This window comes from Pelodiscus sinensis, unplaced genomic scaffold, assembly GCF_049634645.1.
Source record: "Pelodiscus sinensis isolate JC-2024 unplaced genomic scaffold, ASM4963464v1 ctg65, whole genome shotgun sequence".
Classification (NCBI taxonomy): Eukaryota; Metazoa; Chordata; order Testudines; family Trionychidae; genus Pelodiscus; species Pelodiscus sinensis.
The window spans coordinates 635,342-659,005 of NW_027465825.1; the positions used below are offsets into that span (position 1 = coordinate 635,342).

Genomic DNA, 23,664 nt, shown 5'->3' on the forward strand with positions numbered 1-23,664 from the left:
AAGTATCAATCCCCATATCTTCAGTACTGTGTACAGATGTGATCTCCTCACCCCAGAAAAGATATTTTGGCCTTGGAAAGGGTTCTGAAAAGGGCAACTAACATGATCAGGGGTTTGGAACAGGTCCCATATGAAGAGAGGCTAAAGAGACTGGGACTTTTCAACTTAGAAAAGAGGATACTGAGGGGGGATATGATAGAGGTCTCTAAAAGCATGAGTGGTGTGGAGAGGGTGCATAAAGAAAAGTTCTTCATTAGTTCCCATAATAGAAGGACTAGAGGACACCAAATTAAATGAATGGGTAGCAGGCTTCAAACTAATAAAAGAAAGTTCTTCTTCGCAAAGCAAATAGTCAGCCTGTGGAACTCCTTGCTGCAGGAGGCTGTGAAGGCTAGAACTAGAACAGAGTTTAAAGAGAAGTTAGATAAATTCATGGAGGTTGGATCCATGGAGTGGTATTAGCTAGGGGGTAGAAATGGTGTCCCTGGCCTCTGTTTGTCGACGGCTGGAGATGGATGGCACGAGACAAATGGCTTGGTCATTGTCTTAGGTCCATCTCCTCCAGGGTACCTAGGGTTGGCCGCTGTTGGCAGACAGGCTACTGAGCTAGATGGACCTTTAGTCTGACCCAGTACGGCCATTCGTATGTTCTAAGCTCAGGGTCGGGGGTCTCACTGGACCACCCTGATTTTCATGCAAACCTGCTCCTGGGTGGCCAGGCTGGCAGCTATCCTGCCCTAGATGGCCACTTTCCTGTGCCTAGTGCGAACGTCGTGGATGAGGTCCATGATGTCCGCACTAGACCATGCGGGCGCCCGCCTCTTGTGGCCCCAGGCAGGCTCCTGGGAGATGCCAGCCTGGTCCCGGGAAGAGGTGGTGGGCTGGGTGGCAGCGGGTGGCTGGCTCATGATGTGCCAGGTGCAGGGTCTGCTGGCTGGGTGCTGGCAGGCTTGCACCTGGCACGGGCACCGTAGCCAGACCGTGTCCCTTTAAGGGCTCCGGTGCTGGGAGGGGGGCAGAAGAGTTTCCCTGGTGGTGCCCAGAGTGGCCACCAGGGCAAGCTGGGGAGGGCTAGCCTCCCACTAGTTCGAATTAAGTGGCTACACAGCCCTTAATTCGAACTAGGCGTTAGTCCTTGTAGAATGAGATTTACCTAGTTCGAATTAAGCGCTCCGGTAGTTCGAATTAAGTTCGAACTAGCGGTTTGTATGTGTAGCGCCTATCAAAGTTAATTGGAACTAACGTCTGTTAGTTCGAATTAACTTTGTAGTGTAGACATACCCAGACGTCCTGAGGACCAGGTAACAGCAGATAACACCTTGGACCTGGGAAGCAGAAGAAAGGAGTAGGTGGGCTGCCTAGAGGGCTGAGACCAGTTGCTGGGTGTGAGAGTTTAGTTTTCTGCTGGCTTAGGGAGGAGGGAATCTCGCTTTCAAGGGCCCAGAGCCCTGGCACTGGGCCTCTTTATCCCCAAGATGGATTGCACTGAATGCTCCTGTCAAGGCTCCTTCCCCACTCTGGCATGATAAATACAGAAGTGGGGGCCTGCAAAAGTACCCCAAAACCTTCTTTCCAGGCTTTGGTAAAAACTTCCGCCCAAAATCTTAACCTAGATTTTGGGGATAAAAACTCCACTGCCACTACCCAAGTCCTGATAAGAAAATCAGGGGAGAGATCACTTGGGAAACCTCACCCCTAAAGTACAAATCAGGACACACAAATTAACCAATGCCAGGTAAAGAAAAGATAAAGAACTTTTATTATCAGTACAATATTCCTGTTGCAAGCATAATGACTAGATGGAAAAGTGACAAAGTAATATACTCATGGAGGAGAAACCCACCATGGGCCAGGAACTCAGGTACAAAAGAGAGCAAAAAGTGTTTTTAATATACAGACATCAGATCCCATTTCCCAAGCCATAAAACAATAAAACCTAACGGATTTATCTAAACTTTACCCTACTTACAGAAGAATGAAGAGTCTGTTCTTGGAGGGAGACGTTCTGTCTGACTCCCTCAGTAGCTGGAGAGAAACTGCCCAGGACAAAGGAGGGAAAAATAAAAAATTCCTTTCTCCCAGTTTGAAATTCCTACCTACATTCCTATTGGCTGAATCTACCTGACTTAAGGTTAACCCCTCAGTTCCCAGGCTGCTGGCTAACCCTCCAGAAGACTGGAAAAGGGCAAATATTGTGCCCATCTATAAAAAGGGGAATAAGAACAACCCAGGAAACTACAGACCGGTCAGTTTAACGTCTGTCCCAGGGAAGATAATGGAGCAGGTAATTAAGGAAATCGTATGCAAACACTTGGAAGGTAATAAAGTGATAGGGAATAGCCAGCATGGGTTTGTGAAGAACAAGTCATGCCAAACTAAACTGATAGCTTTCTTTGATAGGATAACGAGCCTTATGGATAAGGGAGAAGCGGTGGATGTCATATACCTAGACTTTAGTAAGGCATTTGATACGGTCTCGCATGATATTCTTATTGATAAACTAGGTAAATATAACTTAGATAGGGCCACGATAAGGTGGGTGCATAATTGGCTGGATAACCATAGTCAGAGAGTTGTTATTAACTGTTCTAAATCCTGCTGGAAAGGGATAACAAGTGGAGTTCCTCAAGGGTCTGTTTTGGGACCCGTACTGTTCAATATCTTCATCAATGATGTAGATATTGGGATAGAGAGTACGCTTATTAAGTTTGCGGATGATACCAAACTGGGTGGGGTTGCAACTTCTTTGGAGGATAGGGACATAATTCAAAATGACCTTAGCAAGTTAGAGAAATGGTCAGAGGTAAACAGGATGAGGTTTAATAAAGAGAAATGCAAAGTGCTCCACTTAGGAAGGAACAATCAGTTTCACACATAGAGAATGGGAAGCGACTGTCTAGGAAGGAGCATGGCGGAAAGGGATCTAGGGGTCATAGTGGACCACAAGTTGAATATGAGTCAACAGTGTGATGCTGTTGCAAAAAAAGCAAATATGATTCTAGGTTGTATCAACAGGTGTGTTGTAAGCAAAACTCATGAAGTCATTCTGCCGCTCTACTCTGCACTAGTTAGGCCTCAGCTGGAGTACTGTGTCCAGTTCCTCTTGGTTTCTGAGGTCAGGACAAGGAGTAATGGGCTTAAAGTGCAGCAGGGGAGGTTTAGATTGGACATTAGGAAAAAATTCCTAACTGTCAGGGTGGTCAAATATTGGAATAAATTGCCAAGGGAGGTGGTGGAATCTCCCTCTCTGGAGATATTTAAGAACAGGTTAGATAGACATCTGTCAGGGATGGTGTAGACGGAGCTTGGTCCTGCCTTGAGGGCGGGGGGCTGGACTCGATGACCTCTTGAGGTCCCTTCCAGTCCTATTATTCTATGATTCTATGACAGCTCCTGATTCCTGTAACAAGTCTGTGCTATGTGGTTTCCCTGTCAACAAGTAAACCTTCTGTTCTAATTGCTGGTTGAGAGTCACATCTGACTGCGGATGGAGGTGCAGGGACCAGTGACACCCCCACTCTGACACCTGGATTTATAAAGGCAATATATTTATTTTCTTACCTACCCCTTTCCTGATGAGTACCAATATTTTGTTAGGTATTTTTTGGTACCCGGTGTCAGGCTTTCTGGAAATATTAAGTACATTATATCCACTGAATCCTTTAATATTTATTTATTTATTTTATTGCCTTTCTAATTATATTTTAACACTTCACTTAGAATCATAGAATAGTAGAACTGGAAGGGACCTCAAGAGGTTTCTCCAGTACCTGGTAAATCTAAACCCTTCTTTCCTACGCTGTTATCCTATCAACACACAAAATCTAGCAAGTCTGCCTGTGTACCTGACCCTGTGGGTGGAACTGGAAGTGTTTCAGCGAATGCTACCATGGGGGCTCCAGGACTTAAATTTCTTACCTAGCAGCCTAAATTTGCCTTCCAGAACCCCTCTCTCTTAATCTCCCCTTTAACACCTGTCTCTTCCTAATAACTCAAGTTCCCTCCCCCAGAGAAGTATTGCCAGTGCAAGGGGATACCATGACATCTGGAAGGAGTGTTCCAACTATGGGATTCACGTTTCCTTCTGCTTCGGGAGCTCCGGATGCACACAGGCTATGTCTAGACTGCAAGTTTATTTCAGAAGAAGCTTTTCCAGAAGAGATCTTCTGGAAAAGCTTATTTTGAAAGAGCGTCCACCCACCAAAGCACAAGAAAAAAAGCAATGTGCTTTTTCAAAAGATAGCACCCACATTGGACACGATCTCGCATTTAAGTTGTGATTAGTATAGACGAAGTTGCCACCAGGGCACCTGTGTTATTTCCCGGAGGCCTCTTCTTTCAAAAGAAATCCCTCTTCTGCATCCACACACGCCTTTTTCCAAAAGAGCTTTTTCAGAAAAAGGCTTCTTCCTCTGTCAAAAGAACACAATAGCACTGTGGATGCTAGTCTAGTTTTTCTGGGAAAAAAAAACGTTTTTCTGGAAAAACGCTGAAGTGTACACATACCCATATGCACATAGGAGCTCCGAATGCACACATACACGTAGCATATATGCTATGATGGATGCAATAATCTGGATAGCCTTCCTCTGCTTCTGCCTGCATCCTCTTTTTACTCTGCGAGCTAATTTTTTTATGTGCCTTTTTAAAAATTAGGTGCTTTCGGTTTTAGTTTAAAGAAGTGTACAGAATAGTAAGTGTATCCAGCCCCCTTAAACACTGCCTCTACACTCTGGCAAAACAAAAAACAAAACAACCCTGTTAGCCCTCCCTTTATTTCCTGTCTTTTAACCCGAGTGCCAATGTTTTCAAGATCATCTAATGATCTTTAGTTCATATTAATGAAAAGCCTTTTGTTATCTTAATCATCCTGCCTCTATTTATAAACAAACCCCCTGCAGCAAAAGGTATGCTGCTCTTAGCCTCTGAATTTGTCACTGATCAAGCTCTGGCTCTGTTGCAGTTAAAAGCTCTATCTGGGGCTAGAGTGAGTAGACCCCAGTACAAAATTCATGGGGACTATACCCCCCTCTAAATGGCGTCCCTGTCTGAGCCGCAAGTTGCCCACCACTGCTTTACAGGGTCATTTTACTCGAGCTAGAATACTGTATTAGAGGAGCAGCAGAACTGTTTTTTATTTACAGGCAGTCCCCGGGTTACATGGATCCGACTTACATCGGATCCCTACTTACAAACGGGGTGAGGCAACCCCGCACTAGCTGCTTCCCCCCAGCAGACCAAGAAAACGCGAAGCTAGCGCCCCGCCCCCCTCCCCCCCCCCCCCCCAGCAGACCAGGGAGACGCGGAGCGGCTTTTCTCAGCAGACATCTCAGCTTGAGAATAAAGGACTGAGGGAAGTGAGGTGTGGGAGAATAAAACTGAGCTCTGGAGAAATGGTTGGCTAGAGTTTCCCCTACGATATGTACCAGTTCCGACTTACATACAGATTCAACTTAAGAACAAACCTACAGTCCCTATCTTGTACGTAACCCGGGGACTGCCTGTATTTATTTTTAAAAATGCCCAAAAGCCCATAGAAGAGTTGGGAAGGGATAGGAAAGAGAAAAGGGCAAACTTTGGCAGCTGCTTCCAGGGACTTCTGGTGTCAGAGGGACATTCCTTGTTCTGACCTAGTCTCCTCTGTGTCTCAGGACTACCCCGTGTGAGATTTCTTTGTGGGGTCGCAGAGATCATCAGGCTGGAGCGATGGGTCTTCAAAGGTCCTGCTGGAATTTATCTGAGTCGTCAACAGTTGCCTCTAAAATTGGCATGGGCCATATCCATCCACAAGAGCCAGGTTAGTGCTTTTCTAGAGAGACTGACTGCCACAAAAAGTATTTCCCTTTACCTGCGTGACCTTAGGTGCCTGTGCCAATGGCAGTAGCAGGAGAGGGTAGCCCCATGATGACAGCTATATAGGTTGGAGGAAGTAGAGATTTTGGGGGCAGGGTTGCCTAAGGATGCTTGCATTGCTGGTGATATGGAGGAAGGAAAACTGCCTCATTTTCCTTCCTTTGCCTCAGTTAAGGTATATTGGCTCAAGGGGTACTACCATTTAGAGTTCTGGAGCAGCAGCGAACAGGCCTGAATACATTACCTGGTGTCTTGGAGTGAAACCACCTTTCTTTTTAACTCTGTTGGCATGTATTTGGGTACAGCACAGTCAACGTTTAACAGTTACTAAATGGTTCAGTTTAAAACTGAGCACTGGATTGGTTTAGGCTAAAAATAAAATAAGCTAATTATCTAAAGAAGATGAAGTGACTTCAAATATGAGAGAGTTAGAAATAGGTAAAAACAAAAGTAAAAACGTGCTCTAAAAGTCTAAAATTTCTATCTAGCAAACTTTAGTTTAAGGCTCTGTTTAAGATGGCCTTTCTCAGTTTTTCAGCAAGATGGTAATTAACCTTTCCTTGGTCATTGTCTCTCACAGAGGCACAAAGATGCTGGTGTCTTTGCTATCTTAGGTGAAAGCGTTACCTTGGGAGTTTTCTGCTGCTTTCATTAAAAGTTCAGTGAACCTCTGATGTGGATTTTTCTGAGGGTTATTCTTCAAAATACACTTTATTCAAGCAATAGGAAGAAACATGGAGTCCAGTGATGAAGAAGATAAAATCCAAATTGTTCTGTTTCCTGTTGTGTCTTCCCCCTGTTGTCTTGAGGACCCTGTTGACTACTTGTATGTTAACTGAAGTAAACACATATTCTTCTTTGTGACAGTCTGTTCTGTTTTCCACTGTGGATTATGCTCATGTGCCCAAAGCTGGAGTTTTTGAAAGTAATACAGTTTGGTGATCAGCGTATGGAACTGCATTGCCATGCAGCAATTAAAGGGTGTGGTTGGCCACCAGCATCTCTAGTTCTTTCTCACTGCTTCATGGTCAGAGTTGGAGCGTCTCCTATCCCCTTGTCCTTGTGATGCACTTTGCAAAACAATTGCGAAAAAGCTATTTTTTGTTTTTACATTTTCTAGTTTAAATTGTTCCTTTTTAAAGACCCTCCTTGCACCCTTCTTTTACATATGTACTGATTATTAATCACCCTTGATGGAATACAGTAGGGGCCATCACTTAGGGCATGTCTACGCCGCAGGGCTAAAGCTGAAATACGCCAATTGCGTAGCTTAAGTCAAAATTGCTTATTTCAGCTCTAGCTACACAGCAGGAAGTCCTCTTCCTCTGACTTCCCTTACTCCTCGTAACATGAGGGGCATAGGAGTCAGAGTAAGAAGTCCTCCAGCTCAACATTATTTTGATATTGTCAAAATAACATAGTCTGCATCTACACTGTAAGCAGTTATTTCAGAATAACGTCAGTCATTCCAAAATAACACTGCTGTATAGATGTACTCTTAAAGAAGAAAACAAAGTTACTTATTTGTAATTAGAGACCATACATCTCAAAGAATCTCTGCCTGTACTACACTGCCCACTCTCCTTCCCCTCTGCCGCAGATCCAATAGGTCTGCAGTGGAGAAGGACCTGGGAGACACCAGCAGCCTGCCACGAGGCAATGCAGGGAGTATGCACAAACCACCAAATTGCACTACTTTCAAAAGCACTTGCTACACGCACATTCATAAAACCCTTAATGGAATACAGATAGGACCATACATATAAAAGAATCTCCAGTTCCAGGTAAGACACCTAATTTTCCTTTATTTAGGATAGACTTTGTGATAGGGTGCAGCCTGGGACTCTGGGACCATTTGGCCCCTAACTTTGCAGTCTGGACTGACTCACAATGACTTGCTGCTGACTAACAGCAAGCCCCTCCTTGTGTTATCACTTGAGCTCCACATGCAATTGTACTCACATCCAACTAGAGTGCGTGCATGCATGCTCCCAGAGCCACTCATGACTCACACAAAGGCACCAACCAATTCCCCTCTAGCTCCTAGCTTTGTACCTTAGAAACATACCATCTTGCACTGCTCAGGATGAGCAGTGCAAACTTATTGATTCACCACTTTGCCAATGGAAGGTGGATATGCACCAGATATCAATAGCTGAGCAATTACCAGACTATTCAGGCAAACTCACTGGCAAAGTTAAACAAATGTATTAACTACAAAAGATAGATTTTCAGTGAATAGAAGCAGTAGGCAAAAAGTCAGCTACCAAAGGAAAATAAAATGTAAGCATGTAGTTTAGACTTTCAGCTGTATTAAACCAGACAATATCCAGATCAAGCAGCTTTTCTCATCCCACTGGATACCACAGTCTTTAATATTCAGTTTTGTCCCATAAACCTGAGGCTTCCTCATCAATTAGAATCTTCAGTTGTCTTCTCACTGTCCTTCTTGCTTGCCACATAGGTGGGGGCAGGAGAAAGGTGAAACATGGGCCTGCTGTGTTTGGTTCTATACTTCTTAGTCCATGTGCTTGTGTAATACACGTCCAAGTATGTCTGGAGTTCCCAGGCAAGGCTGAGCAATTCCCCTTCTGTGACCTCATGCAGGTGAGTTACTGAACTGTAGCTCCCTTGCTAGGCAATGGCTGCTGATGGTCATTTGATATCCCACCTGGGCTTTTGGTTAGGTTACTCTCCTTGAAGTCTCTGGGGCATTGTAGTGAGTCAGCATGGCCTCCCGCTGACTCAGAGGAGGAAACTCCCACAAAAACTCCTTGGTGGGTGGTACCAGAACTACTCAGCCCCGCCCCCAGGAAACAGGAAGTCTGGGCTGGGGGGTATAAGAAGAGGTGCTCCAAACTAAGTTAGGGCTTGGCTACCGAGCTGAGCAGAGGCTCTTTCCCAGCCCCAGTGGAAGAAGGCCCTGCCACACTTCCCTCAGAGGGAGGATTGGGTTGTGCTGCCCGGGTCACTGCCGGGCCTTGAGCACTGGCCTAGACCGCCACAGCTGCTTGTGTATCCGGATAACTGGACAAAGCTGTGGAAGCCGCTGCCTGGGCCCAAAGATTTACTTGGACCCCCAGGACTCTTGCGAGGCTCAGCCAAGTGGTCTGGACCACCAAGACCTTTACCTGCGTAGGACCCCAAGCCTATGGACATGCTGCTAGCATCTCCGTCCCCAGCCAACACTGAGGAGCAGCAGCTGAGCCAGGTAGGCCCCCAGGGGAACATGGAAGTGGCCCAAGGACAGCCGACCCCGGGGAGGCTGAACAAATAGAGGTTGGCTGGGCAGCGCACTGCAGCTCAGACCCCGCTGACCCACCAACCTGAACGGCACATTACGGCTTGGAGCCCCACTGACCCAGTGGCTGTGGCGCTGCCACTGCTTAGGGCCCTGGGCTGGGACGCAGTGGAGCAGGTGGGCCTGCGTTCCCCCTGCTACCTCTTCCCTTGGGTGGCAGGTTCCCCCTGTGGGGCAGTACCCCTGTACTTGTCAGCTCTCCGAAAGCAAGGAGACCAATCCCTGGCTCAGCCTGCACATAGGCCTGCACCTTTAAATCTTGTGGACTATTTACTTGTTTAACTGTTGGTTGCCCCTTGAGTGCAGGCCCAGGCTCATAAACAGCTGTGCAGCCTACCAGACTACTGTTTACCAGTTCATTTGTTGCCCCTCCCTGACCCAGAGCTCGGGTGTATAAACTGCCTACTGACTTATTTGAAACTGTTTATTTACTGCCCCACCCCAAATGGGGGCATGATCTCTAGACTGCGGCCTGTGTTATCAGGGACTGCTTGACTGTTTGTTTGCTGCCCTGACCTGCACAAGGGCAAGGTCTCTAGAACTGATATTTGGCCTGAGGCCCCAAACTCTGGTGGCTCGAAGTGCGTCAGTGTGGCCTCCTGCTGGCACAAACTACTACAGGCATCAACATTTGACCGATTCCCCAATTTACAGCATGTTTTAATGACACCCATACAACACAATCTCATTTCATATACACTAATGATCAGGGCTCGCCGAACCATGGCAAGTCCCACTCGCCTGCCGTGCTGTCTGGCGATCTGCAAATGCGCAGATCGCCCGAACCCAGCTCTTCCAGGTTACAGTCTACTCGCCACGGACGAGGAGATTGTATTATTTGTTGAGCCCTGCTAATGATACACACATGTAGATGGAGGATTAGGTTTCAGCAGAGCATAATCTCTCCCCAATACTTTGCATAGCAGATTTTATATTAATATCACAGTTACCTACAATTAGGAATGTGGGAAGTGGTCCTTCAAGGTATAGAATGTCAAACGTGTTTAACACTTTTTGACTAGGTGCTGTTGTCTGGTTTTGAACGTGTTAACATTGTACAAGGATGATTCATAACTTCACATACAATATTATTGCATACATTTCACCATGATATTATTGACAAGCAAGTTCTCCTTCAAGTGGTGTCCCTATGGTGCTTCACTCATGTATCAGTGCTTCCTCGCTCCAGCGAACTGAGATTTTTGCCTAGCAGTGCCTTTCTGCATTGCGCATGTGCAGTCACTGTCTCGCACTGTTTTTGTCTGTTAGTTGTGCATGCAGCGCAAGTCCCCCTCACTTCCTTTTCTACCGTCCTTGGCAGAAGACGGAGTTGCAGAAGTGCACTCCTTTCTGACTGGAAACATAAAAATCGTGTAGTTAGTTTATAATTCATTAATAGTTTGTCAGCTTATAGTTGGTATTCTGTAGTTCTTGTCTGTTTAAAAAAACAGCAACAAATGCTTTCCCCCCCCCCCTTTTTTTTCCTTCTGTTTTTTCTACAAGCTTTTCAACCTTACAAGTTCTTCTCTTCAAAATGACAGGCTCCCCTGGTTTTAAGAAATGTGATTTGTGCAGAGACTCGATGCCCGCATCCGATGGGCACATTTCATACATAAAGTGTTTTGGCAAAGACCACGTGGCCAGAAGTACCCACAAGGCCAGAACATGACGGCAAGAGCCAGAAAAGACCAGGAAATGAGACTGAAGAACCTCCTATGGGAGAAATCCCTGCAACCACTGGAGTCTGTTTACTGAACCCGCACAGTCATTAACTCCTTGCAAGAGGGCTAAGTCGTCACGCTCAAGGGTTTCCCACATGTCCTGTGCCTCTCCAGCATGGTTTTTACTATCCACATCCCATGCGCCTGTTTGCTGGTGCTGTCTATTTCTAGCATTGTACATTAGCACAAAACGGTGCCTACAAAGAGAGTAGAGTCAGAGCCAAAAAGGAAGTCTAGTGCCTCTGCACTGACCAGTACCACCACACAGTAGGCACCGATGAACTCAGACGTACCACCATCACCGGTGCTGATGGACACCTCGACACTGAACCAACATCTTGGTTCCTGCCAATTGGAACCTAAGCATGCTCTGGAACTGAAGCCAAAGAAGGTTTCTCATAAAACAGCTGACATCCAGCACCTAATGCCGCAGCCACGTGCACCGTCTTTACCAGTGCTGAGAACCTCTTCACCTCCACATTCTCCTAGAATCGACCAGACTAGTCCACATGAACAGTCTTCAGAACATATTTCTTCTTTGAGGGGTGTCCTTGTGGATGCTCCACAGTTGGTGTTGGGTTGTCCCGGTGCCGCAGATTGGAGTTTTCATGAGCAGTGATCAGCCGGACCGCGCATGTACAGCGTGCACCCAGCACCATTTGCGCCCTTTTGATCACGTGTGTGGTCCGGTTCCCACCAGTTCCATCTTCGCCACCCTTGGTCGCGGACAAAGCAAATCCTGTCTCCTCTCGACTCTAGTCAGAGAAAAGAAATCTTGCTGTTCAGTTTTAATTTAGTTTAGTCAGTTTTAATAATTATAGTTGTAGAGATAGTGGTTAATACTTGAATAACAGATTTTTTTATTATTTAAAAAAAAAGAGGGAAGGCTGCGGAGGTTTACCACGACGATGCCCTCATCGTGCTGGGCTCCCCCAGTTTTAAAAAGTGCGATGTGCTGTGAGCCCATGCTGGCATTCGACAGCCACTCAGACTGCATAAAATGCCTCTCAAAATGTGCCTATTGTGCAAAATTGATGGTAAGGGCACTCCGAGACAGAGAAATTAGGCTGCAAATGTTTCTGTTTGACAAAGCCCTGCAGCTCTCAGATCCAACATCTCATTCACTAAGGGCTGAAAAGCGGAGAGCTTCTTCTTTGATAAGATAACGAGCCTTGTGGATAAGGGAGAAGCGGTGGATGTCATATACCTAGACTTTAGTAAGGCATTTGATACGGTCTCGCATGATATTCTTATTGATAAACTAGGCAAATATAACTTAGATAGGGCCACAATAAGGTGGGTGCATAATTGGCTGGATAACCGTAGTCAGAGAGTTGTTGTTAACGGTTCTAAATCCTGCTGGAAAGGGATAACAAGTGGAGTTCCTCAAGGGTCTGTTTTGGGACCCGTACTGTTCAATATCTTCATCAATGATGTAGATATTGGGATAGAGAGTACGCTTATTAAGTTTGCGGATTATACCAAACTGGGTGGGGTTGCGACTTCTTTGGAGGATAGGGACATAATTCAAAATGACCTTAGCAAGTTAGAGAAATGGTCAGAGGTAAACAGGATGAGGTTTAATAAAGAGAAATGCAAAGTGCTCCACTTAGGAAGGAACAATCAGTTCCATACATACAAGATGGGAAGCGACTGTCTAGGAAGGAGCATGGCGGAAAGGGATCTAGGGGTCATAGTGGACCACAAGTTGAATATGAGTCAACAGTGTGATGCTGTTGCCAAAAAAGCAAATATGATTCTAGGTTGTATCAACAGGTGTGTTGTAAGCAAAACTCGTGAAGTCATTCTGCCGCTCTACTCTGCACTAGTTAGGCCTCAGCTGGAGTACTGTGTCCAGTTCTGGGCGCCACATTTCAAGAAAGATGTGGAGAAATTGGAAAGGGTACAGAGAAGAGCGACAAGAATGATTAAAGGTTTAGAGAACATGACCTATGAAGCCAGGCTTCATGAACTGGGCTTGTTTAGTTTGGAAAAAAGAAGATTAAGGGGGGACATGATAGCGGTTTTCAAATATCTAAAAGGGTGTCACAAGGAGGAAGGAGAAAATTTGTTCCTCTTGGTTTCTGAGGACAGGACAAGGAGTAATGGGCTTAAAGTGCAGCAGGGGAGGTTTAGATTGGACATTAGGAAAAAATTCCTAACTGTCAGGGTGGTCAAATATTGGAATAAATTGCCAAGGGAGGTGGTGGAATCTCCCTCTCTGGAGATATTTAAGAACAGGTTAGATAGACATCTGTCAGGGATGGTGTAGGTGGAGCTTGGTCCTGCCTTGAGGGCGGGGGGCTGGACTCGATGACCTCTTGAGGTCCCTTCCAGTCCTATTATTCTATGATTCTATGATTCTCCTAGCTCAGCTTCCGCACATGAGAGCTTCATCTGCTCACTCCCTTCCACCAGCCTCAACAAAGAGAATAAGAGTTGGAGGTAAGCCAGGAACATCCAGCACCACGAAACCATGCTTAAGATGGCCTCAGAGCCTAAACTGTCATTGGTGCTGGCAACAGCTGCACCGTCTCGATGCTCAGCACCAGCAACCAGTAGCACTGCAAACCACAGCACAGCCAACTAGGGCACCGCGCGGAGTGGTACCGATGGCACCAGCAAAAGACTCAGAACTAACTTCAACAACTAGGCACAGGCACACAGTGTCAGCTCTGGCACCAACTGTGTTAGCTCTCCTAACAGATTGGAATACCAAAAATGCAGTCATGCATATCACTATGACCAGGGCTCGCCGAGTCGTGGTGAGCCCTGCTCACAAGCTGTGCTGTCCGGCAATCTGCGCATGCACAGATCGCCCGAACCCGGCTCTTCCCGGTTGTAATCTACTCGTCACGGGCGAGTAGATTACATAGTTTGTCGAGCCCTGACTATGACTATCCTGCTCCTAACCCCCAACACATCCCCATCACAAACAACCAGCATGCTACCCACCTTGCTGCCTCAGACATTCATCTGCACGTAGATACACAACCTCTTCCACACTGCTATACAGGCAGGAGGTTGCAGATTCACCCTCCCCCTTGCATCCAATGGCTGACCAATCCAAACCCGAGGAGGGCCAAATATCTGAAACAAAGGAACAACAGCCAGACATTTTGCCGACTGACCATTCTTCCTCATCCCCAGATGAAGCAGTTATCCCGGGCGATCTATCACCACCAGTTGACCTGAAGCAGTTTCAGGATCTCTCTAAAAGAGTGGCTGCTAGACAAGACTTACAACTACCTGAGGTACAAGAGAAACATCACTTCCTCAAAAACCTCCAGCCCTCTCCACATGCAAAAATTTTGATTCCAATTGATGAGACCATTAGGGAGGCTGCCAATGAGATCTAGCAGACACCAGCATCCATGCCTCCAACTAACAAACAGGCGGATAAAAAACACTTTGCCCCCCCAAGGGTGCTGACTTTTTATTTTACCACCCACAACCCAAATCTTTAGTGGTGACTGCCGCTCAACAGAGATCCAGACTTCTGAAATACAAAAATATAACTGTGGATAAGGAGAGCAAAATGCATGGACCTCTTTGGGCATAAGATTTACTCCTCATCAACTCTGCTTCTCCGCATAGCTAATTACACAGCCTTACTGTCCAACCACAACTTTGACAGCTACTCCAATTTCATGGCCCTTATTGAACACCTACCAGAGTCAAAGAGGCCAATATTAAAATCTATCGTGTGGGAGGGATATGCATGAGCAAGAACCTCTCTCCAAATAGCCCTTGATGTCGGTGATGCGGCAGCTTGTGCCACGGCTACATCTGTAGTTATTATATTATATTATTATAATTATGAGGAGGGCTTTGTGGCTACAGTCAACTGCAGTCCCCCATGAGCTGCAAACAAAAGTGGAAAGCCTTCCTTTTGATAAGCAAAAATTATTATCCGGAAAGACAGATGAGATTCTGCACTAGAGTAAAGACTCGAGAACCACCTGGATATATACGCTCCACCATACTGCTGTAAATGGTATGTATCATACCAAAGACATGGCAATATTTCATACCCAAGATACCAGCAGCGAGTCTCTGACCAATCCAGACCAAGACAATGGCCTCAGAGGAGGTGTCCTGAGAATAATCATAATTCAAACCAGCAATCAATCAAACAACAGTTTTGACTTCCTGGTTGAGGGCTTGCAGGATCTCCTCTTGCTGAGACACCCCGAATATTCCACCCCAACCTTCCACCATTGGCTGAGGCCGTTTCACCATCCCTGGGCTGCTATTACATTGGATCATTGAGTCTTGGAGATTTGTAACCTCTAGCTACACCATTCCATTCACATCACTGCCCCCCACTTCCCCGTCCTCCCTGTCCCTCTTTAGGGGCCCCTCTCATGTAAATTTACTGAAAGAAGAGGTCCATCGACTTCTCAATATCGGAGCAGTAGAGACAGTGCCTGAAGAGTTCACTGGCAGGGGCTTCTATCCCCACTATTTTCTCTCAGCAAAGAAGATGGGTGGTTGGAGGCCTATTCTAGTTCTTTGCAGATTGAATCAATATCTTCAGAAACAATAATTCAAAATGGTGACTCTAGCATCCAAAATCCCAGTGTTAGAAAAAGGGAATGGGTTTGCAGCCCTCGACCTGCATGATGCCTATTTTCATATCACTATACACCCCATGCACAGACGATTCCTTTGCTTTATGGTTGGCTCAGACAACTATCAGTACCGCGACTTGCTTTCCAGCCTCTCATCAGCACCGAGGGTGTTCTTGAAGACACTCACTGTCATAGTGGCAAACCTGCACCAACAAGGAATTATGATTTTCCTTACCTAGACAACTGCCTAATAAAAGGGTCATCTGCTATGGATACACTCCATAAGATATCAATAAGCAGACAAACGTTCGCGCATCTGAGTCGTATCTTCAACGAACAAAAATCAATTGTTCTACCTACACAGACCCTAGAGTTCATAGAAGCCCTCATGGAGGTTACACATGCACTGCCTACAGACATGGCTTGCATCCGTTTACATTCCCAACAGTCTTTCAAGATGTCTCTCACTTGCACCACTAATTCTCCATTCTCTCCAATGGTGGACTACCCCAAACAACTCCCTCACAAGCGTACCCTTTCATTTCCCAGATCCATCAGTGGTGGTTACAACCAATGCATCACTTCTAGGTTGGGGTGCACACTGAAACATGCAGACAGTCCAGGACAGATGGTCACGATCTGAGATACAATTTCACATCAGCATTCTGGAATTCAGAGCTATTCACAGCACACGTGCACGCTTCCTTCCCCTCATCCAAGGCAGAAGTATATGTGTCCTCGCAGACAACATCAACAGACAGGGGGTGCCTGATCACACTCTGCGGCTGTGTCTACACTGGCGTGATCTTGCGTAAAAGCGGCCGCTCTTGCGCAAAAACTTGCTGCCTGTCCACAATGGCCGCGTGTTCTTGTGCACGTAAACTGACGTTCTAATGTATGAAATCAGAGCTTCTTGTGCCAGAACTCTGATGCACCCACTCAGGAATAAGCCCTTTTGCGCAACTGTTCTTGCGCAACAGGCCAGTGTAGACAGGCAACATGAATTTCTTGCGCAAGAAAGCCCTATGGTTAAAATGGCCATCAGAGCTTTCTTGCGCAAGAGAGCGTCTACACTGGCATGGATGCTCTTGCACAAAAGCACATGCCAGTGTAGATGCTCTCTTCTGGAAGAGTTTTTGCATGAAAACGCACCAGTGTAGACGTAGCCCATGTGTAGAGGTAATCAAGTTTTGGAACTGGTAATCAGGTTCTGGTACCTGAAGAATGATGCAACTCCAACAGCAATGTACATGCTGGGCTGACAGAACACCACTGCAGACAAACTGAGCAGGCACTTCTTGGAATAACATGAGTGGGAATTCAGCCTCAGTGTCTTTTTCCCAATCTTCCAACAATGAGGGTTCCCAGTAGTAGACTTATTTGCAATGTTAAGTCAACCGCAGTTGCCACCGATTCTGCTCCCGAGCAGATCAAGGCAAGAGATCGAAGGGAGATTCCTTTACACCATATCCTGTAGTGCTCCCCTTGTGTACGCATTTCTGCCAACTCCCTTACTCTCCAGGGTGATCAACAAGATTTGTACAGACCAAGCCACAGTGATTCTAATAGCACCATACTGGCCAAGGCAACCGTGGTTCCCCTACCTGAGTCATCTAGCAATTGCTCACCTGATTCCCCTTCCCATTACATCCTACCTTCTGACCCAATATCAAGGCAAAACACTCCACCCCAACCTGAGGGTTCTCAAACTCACAGCGTGGCTTCTTCATGGCTCCAAAATGAGGAACTTATCTGTTCTCTTGAAGCATATCCTCTTGAATAGTTGCCCCTTCTCCACAAAGTATACCTACCAAAACAAATGGAGACTATTTCAAGAGTGGTGCAGTCAATGTCAGCTGCAACCAAATACTGTTCCAGTACCTACCGTACTCGAATACCTGATGGATCTTCTCTATCAGCTCCATTCGCATCCACCAGTCTGTCATCACTGTTTTCCACGCGACAGTGGGCAGCCTCTCACTCTTTGCACATCCCATTACAAAGCACTTCTTAGTGGGCTTGCAAAAGACACACCCGCATCTATATCCGCAGGTGCCACCTTGAGACTTTAAACCTAGTGCTCGGCACACTCACAAGAGCACCTTTCAAACCAGTAGCTACAGCCTCTCCACTACACTTACCTATCAAAGTGGCCTTCATAATAGCTATAACCTCTGCCAAAAGGGTAAGTGAAATTGCAGCCCTAATGGTTCATCCACCATGTACTGTTTTTTCCTAAGGACTTAGACCTCACCCAAAGTTCCTTCCTAAAGTTATATCAGACTTCCATATTAATGAGCCCATTTACTTACCCACTTATTTTCCAAAATCCCACAGCTCCCTGAGGGAAGCGATACTCTTAATGGTAGATGCGCCCTTGCATTCTACATAGATAGACCCAAGGAACTCAGGAAATCATACAGGCTCTTTATTTCTGTCTGACTCCCACAGGGGAACAGCTGTCTCCACGCAGCATATCTCCAAATGGACAGCCAATTGCATATACACCTCATAACATTTTTGGAGACGGGAACCACCTCAGACTATTAAAGCACATTCCACTCGTGCAATGGCTGCATCCGCAGCTTTCCTACTTAAAGTCCCCCCAGTTGTCTTTAGAGCAGTGACGTGGTCTTTACACCACACTTTCACACAACACTACGTTCTGCAGCAGGGACCCATACCTACCACCACTTTACCCAATGCAATCCTTGCTGCTTCTCACATTCGACTCCAAGACCCACCACCCTGAGCGGCGGGTACTGATAGCTAGTCAATTGAGTGGCGCACCCACAGGGACACCATTCTAAAGAAGTTACTCATGTTCTGCAGTAACAATGGTTCTTCATATTGTGTGCCATTGTGGGTGCTCCACTACTCTCCCTTCCTCCCCACTACATGGAGTCCATTAGAGGATTGCCGGTAGAAAAGGAATGGAGAGGGAGGCATGCTGCGCCCACAGCTAATGAACGAAAACAGCGTGAGATGGCAACTGCACATATGCAGTGTAGGAAGGCACTGCTAGGCAAAAATCTCTGCTTGCTGGTGCAAGGACACAGACCTGAGTGGAGCACCCACAGGGACACTCATCTCGAAGAACCATGAGTACTCATCCTCTGCAGTAACTTCTTCTTAGTTTTAAAATGATCCCTCACAAGGCACATTTTGTTCAAAGATTATTACAGCAGTATGTAAAGTCACGCCATTCTCATGCCTTAACTTCTCTCCCCCTCTACTATTTATTCCTTTGATGTTTGTATAGAAAGCAATGATATCTCCCCATATCGTTCATTTTGTTAGGTTAAACATGCCAAGGTTTCAGCTCGTAAGGTAGGTCTCTGTTTCTCTGATCATCCTAATAGTCCTCCCCTGCATCTGTTCCAGTTTGAATTAATCTTTCTTAACCATGGGAGATGAAAATTCTCAGTAGAAATGTGTAAAAGGAAGTTAAAAAGTTCCCTTTGCATTGGGAAGAGATGGGTATGAATAGGACCTGCATTTTCCTGGTATCATACCTCCATCACTATATTGGGGATAGGGGCGATGGATCCCATATGAAGATGTAGCATATGATGTGAGGGTTGGCTTGTGTGATATGAGCTCACTTGCTTTTACCTGTGTCTTCTATACACTAGGGCATGTCGTTAGACTGTGTGGAGATCTCCCTGTCTCGTGTCTTTGAAAGTGGTCAGGCTTATGTAGCCCTTTCCCGAGCCCGTAGTCTTGAGGGCCTCCGAGTTCTGGATTTTGATCCCAACGTTGTGAGAGCCAATCCATATGTGCTACAATTCTACAATCACTTACAGAAAGAGCAACTTCTATATCAGGTAACTTCATCAACTGAGGATCTTCATTAGCTTGTCACAAGCAGAGACAGGCACTGAAACTCAGAATCTTAATAGTCCCTTCAAAGAACAGAGGCACAGCGGGTTGTGATGGGAAGGACGGGACTGGGAAAATGCAGGGAAGAGTAGATGGGAAAGCATGTGAAAGACAGATGTTTTGCACAATGGGTGAAAAAAAGCATGTTTAGTCTATGATGTCTAGGAAGAAGTACTGCAGAAAGGGATCTAGGGGTCATAGTGAACCACAAGCTAAATAGAAGTCAGTGGTTTAACACTGTTACAAAAAAAGCAAACGTGATTTTGGGATGCATTAACAGGAGTCTTGTGAGCAAGACACGAGAAGTCATTCTTCCGCTCTACTCTTATTAGACCTTAGTTGGAGTATTTTGTTCAGTTCTGGGCACCACTTTTCAAGGAAGATGTGGAAAAATTGGAGAAGGTCCAGTGAACAGCAACAAGAATGATTAAAGGTCTAGAAAACATGAGGGACAACTGAAAGAATTGGGCTTGACTGAGAGAGGACATGATAGCAATCTTCAAGTATCCAAAAGGGGTGTTAAAAGGAGGATGGAGAAAAATGGTTTTCCTTGGCCTCTGATGATAGGACAAGAAGCAATGGGCTTAAATTGCAGCAAGAGAGGTTTAGGTTGGACATTAGGAAAAACTTCCTGTCATGGTGGTGAAAAACTGGAATAAATTATTTAGGGAGGTTGTGAAATCTTCATCACTGGAGATATTTAAGAGCAGGTGGGATAAACATCTGTCAGGGATGATCTAGACGGTGTTTGGTCCTGCTATGAGGGCAGGGGATTGGACTTGACCTCTCGAGGTCCCTTCCAGTTCTAATATGCTATGATTCTGTGTCATATTCAGATATACTGCACAGAACACAGCTGAGAATTCCCTAAGCAGAGTCTTTCTTCTTTCACTGAAGGACTAAAAGGGAGAGGATTCACTGGAAATCTCTTGGTTTTTATTCTCTTTGGTTTCTCCATACAGATGCACTGAAGCAGAGGGGAAGGAGAATTGGAAATCTAGCTGAGAATACCGTGGGCTACTTCTGAGAGACACAAGCATAGACTGTTCTGGTCTCAGCAGCCAAGCTGTTGGGCAGATCTTATACTACTTGTGAATTTTTACTTCATCTGTGTTTCTGATTCATTGGCTCGAAGCCCACACGTGCCCAGACAGTGAAAACACTAGATGTTCAGAGAGTTAACTTTCTGAGGAAACTCTACATCTGCTTACATCCTGCCTATTTTGGATAGAAGACAGCATCGCATGCCAACCTCTCTTCGGGTACATCTAAACTACATGCCTCCGTCGACAGAGGCATGTAGATTTGTGTATTCGAAAAAGGGAAATAAAGCCGTGATTAACATAATCGTGGCTTCATTTAAATGTACATGGCTACCACGCTGAGCCAACAAAAGCTGATCAGCTGTTTGTCGGCTCCGGGCGCTAGTCTGGACGCTCCCCTGTCGAAATGAAAGCCTTTTATCGACATCCCCTGTAAACCTCATCCTACGAGGCATAAGGGGGATGTCGATAAAAGGCTTTCAGGTCGGCGCGGCGCATCCAGACTAGCGCGTGGAGCCGACAAACAGCTGATCAGCTGTTTGTTGGCTCAGCGCGGCAGCCATGTAAATTTAAATGAAGCCACGATTATTTAAATCGTGGCTTCATTTCCCTTTGCCTATCTGTCTAATCTACATGCCTCCATCGACGGAGGCATGTAGTCTAGACACACCCTTCCTGATGAACACATACTTGCATAATGTTGAACTTGTCCTTTGCAACCTGGAGGAGTTGCTGAACTGGAGCCTACTAGCTGTGGCTCTTGTTACACTGGGAGGAAACTGAAGAGAACAATGCTAGTGCCTGCAAGTATGCTATCTCCAGCTGGTGAAGTGTTAAGAAGATGTCACTCTGGTCATGTAAGGTGCATCCTGGTTTAGTGCCATTTGATGCCATCTGTTTCGCTTGGTGAGACAGGGTGGGTTCACTAGTATTACTGCTGGGTGAAGTAATATGAAGTGATGCCTGTCCTCTTAACTTTGATAGTGCTTTATGACAATAAAAGGATTTACCTACTGCAGTTTTCCATAGTAAGTGCTAGAAGTAGGGATGGAAGGGATTATGGGTGTATCATTAATTCACAGGGTCTGAGTATGACCCAGCCTTCAGTTTCTTGGGAATACTACATTGGGATTTAGTAAACTATTTTCCACTAAGACAGGACTCAGTGACTCTGAGAGTCCCCCACTGACTCTGGGCTCCATGGCTTTGAAATGCACAAGAGCCCCTGCTGGCATACCTTGTGCAGCCTGGAATCAGTGGGACTTCCCGCTGGTTCCGGGCTGTATGCGGAGTTCTGCATTTCTCTTTTGAAATGTACAAGAGCCCTAGCAGGAATGTGGAAGTGCCTATAGACTAGTCAGTTAACCACATTTTAACATCTTTAGTACTTGGGTCCTGCTCCTGAAGAGTGACTCCAACTCCTGGCTGGAGCCTGAAAAAAGCCTCATTCAGTCTGACACAGCCAGAGGAAAGAGCCAGAGACGGGTGAAGGGGAGGGACTCCGGCTCCCATGATACACTCGGAGATGGGGGGGGGGGGGGAGTGAAACTCCCGTGATGCAGCTGCTGCAACTCAAGCCTCCTGTCCCTGAGTGCATGTGTGCCTGGTCTGCAGCCTGCCCCACACCTTCGCCACCATCAGCCCGTCCAGCCCCATGACTTACAGCCTGTGAAAGGCCTGGGCCTGCGGGGCCATAGGAGCAGCGGTCTGGGCAGCAAATTGTGGAGAAGAGCCAGGTGCTCAGTGGCAGAGGCAGGGGTGGAAGGAGAGAGCCAGCCAGGTAGGCAGCAGGTCGGGGCGCGGCGCGGCACTGCTTGGGACTGGGCTCACTGGAGGAGGAATTGCTCTGCATACTGATGGGGGTGGGGAATAAGGTCCTTTGTAAATTCTGGAGTGTGAGAATGGGATGCTAGATCAAGCGGGTAGCTGGCAATAGACTGGCTATTTTGTAGGTGGATCTTGTCAGCATGGGATGGGTCTCTGAGAAAAGGCCTTTGCCTCTATAAGAGGCACAATATGCTTGGGGGTGTCCTTTGGGCCCTCTCAAGGAATTGTCTGGTATTCTGTAGTCTTCCTGAAATACGGTAACTGTCTGGAGAGCATCTTGCCTATAACCAGAGTAGGGATGTGAAAGGCTTATTTATTTTATTTATTTAAATATTTTTACCCCACCTTTCTATTTAAAATATTCAAGGCGGCTTACAAGAACCAAAAAAAAAATTACAAATATATAAAATTTAAAATATGAGATTTTAAAATGAGACCTTAGAGGGACATAACCAGCTAAAAACATATAGGCTATGTCTACACTCACGGCTTCTTGCACGAGTAATATGCAAATGAGGCTAAGCGTGGAATATCGCCGAGCCTCATTTACATACCTAATGAGCCACCATTTTTTTCAGAAGAGGCTCTTGCGCAAGAAGGAGTGTCTACTCTGCCCCTTCTTGCGCAAGAAAAACCCTCTTGAGCAATACCGTTACACCTATTATTTTTCAGGAAGAACGGCATTGCGCAAAAGGGTTTTTCTTGCACAAGAAGGGGCAGTGTAGACGCTCCTTCTTGTGCAAGAGCCTCTTCTGAAAAAAAAATGGTGGCTCATTAGGTATGCAAATGAGGCTCTGCGATATTCCACGCCTAGCCTCATTTGGATATTACTCGCGCAAGAAGCCGCGAGTGTAGACATAGCCATAGAGAGGAGGAACACACACATAGAGACTCAAACATTAATAAAAAAGCACGAGTAAAAAGGGTGGCTTTAGCCTGATGCCAAAAAAACGCTAGCGTTGGTGCCATGCAGATATCCCGAGGAAGAGAATTCCATAGCCTGGGAACAAAAGCTGAGAGTGCCCTGTTCTGTGTAGATGTTAATCTTGTCTCCACAAGTGGGGGAACACAAAGCAAAGCCTCCCCAGCTGACCTCAATCCCCAGGCAGGTTTATATTGGAGAAGACGGTCCTTCAGATACCCCAGACCCAATTCATTTAAGGCTTTATAGGTCATAACTAAAACCTTAAATTCCTCTTCGAGTGGTCCCCGTGGGTGCTCCACTCATGGTGTTGGGTTTGTCCCGGTGCCGCAGCTCGGAGGCTTTGCATAGCTGTTTTCAGCAGTGTGTGCCTGCACAGAATACAGCTCGTGCCGTTCGCGCCCTTTAATCTTCGGGCACACCTGGCTTCCCTGTCAGTTCCTCTCAACCGTCCCTGGACACAGACGGAGCTTCTAGTCTCTCTCCTCACAGCAGTTCTCCTTCCCTCGGGAACCTGCAATTAGTTAATTGTATATAGTTA

General features: G+C 46.2%; 1 protein-coding gene across 4 annotated transcripts in view; it reads left to right on the forward strand.

Annotated features, from left to right (window-relative positions):
• PIF1 (PIF1 5'-to-3' DNA helicase) overlaps positions 1–21,387 on the forward strand; it is a 69,949-nt gene extending 48,562 nt beyond the window's left edge. For 3 of the 4 annotated variants that reach the window (XM_075914604.1, XM_075914605.1, XM_075914606.1), the window contains exons 10-12: positions 5,652–5,797; positions 19,085–19,276; positions 20,294–21,387. In XM_075914604.1, coding sequence (XP_075770719.1) covers positions 5,652–5,797; positions 19,085–19,276; positions 20,294–20,302 — 347 coding nt within the window. In that variant the 3' untranslated portion in view covers positions 20,303–21,387. Of the gene's footprint in view, positions 1–5,651; positions 5,798–6,433; positions 6,715–19,084; positions 19,277–20,293 lie in introns of those variants that run through there. The other variant, XM_075914607.1, reaches the window with a different exon arrangement.
• Positions 21,388–23,664: the final 2,277 nt, after the last annotated feature.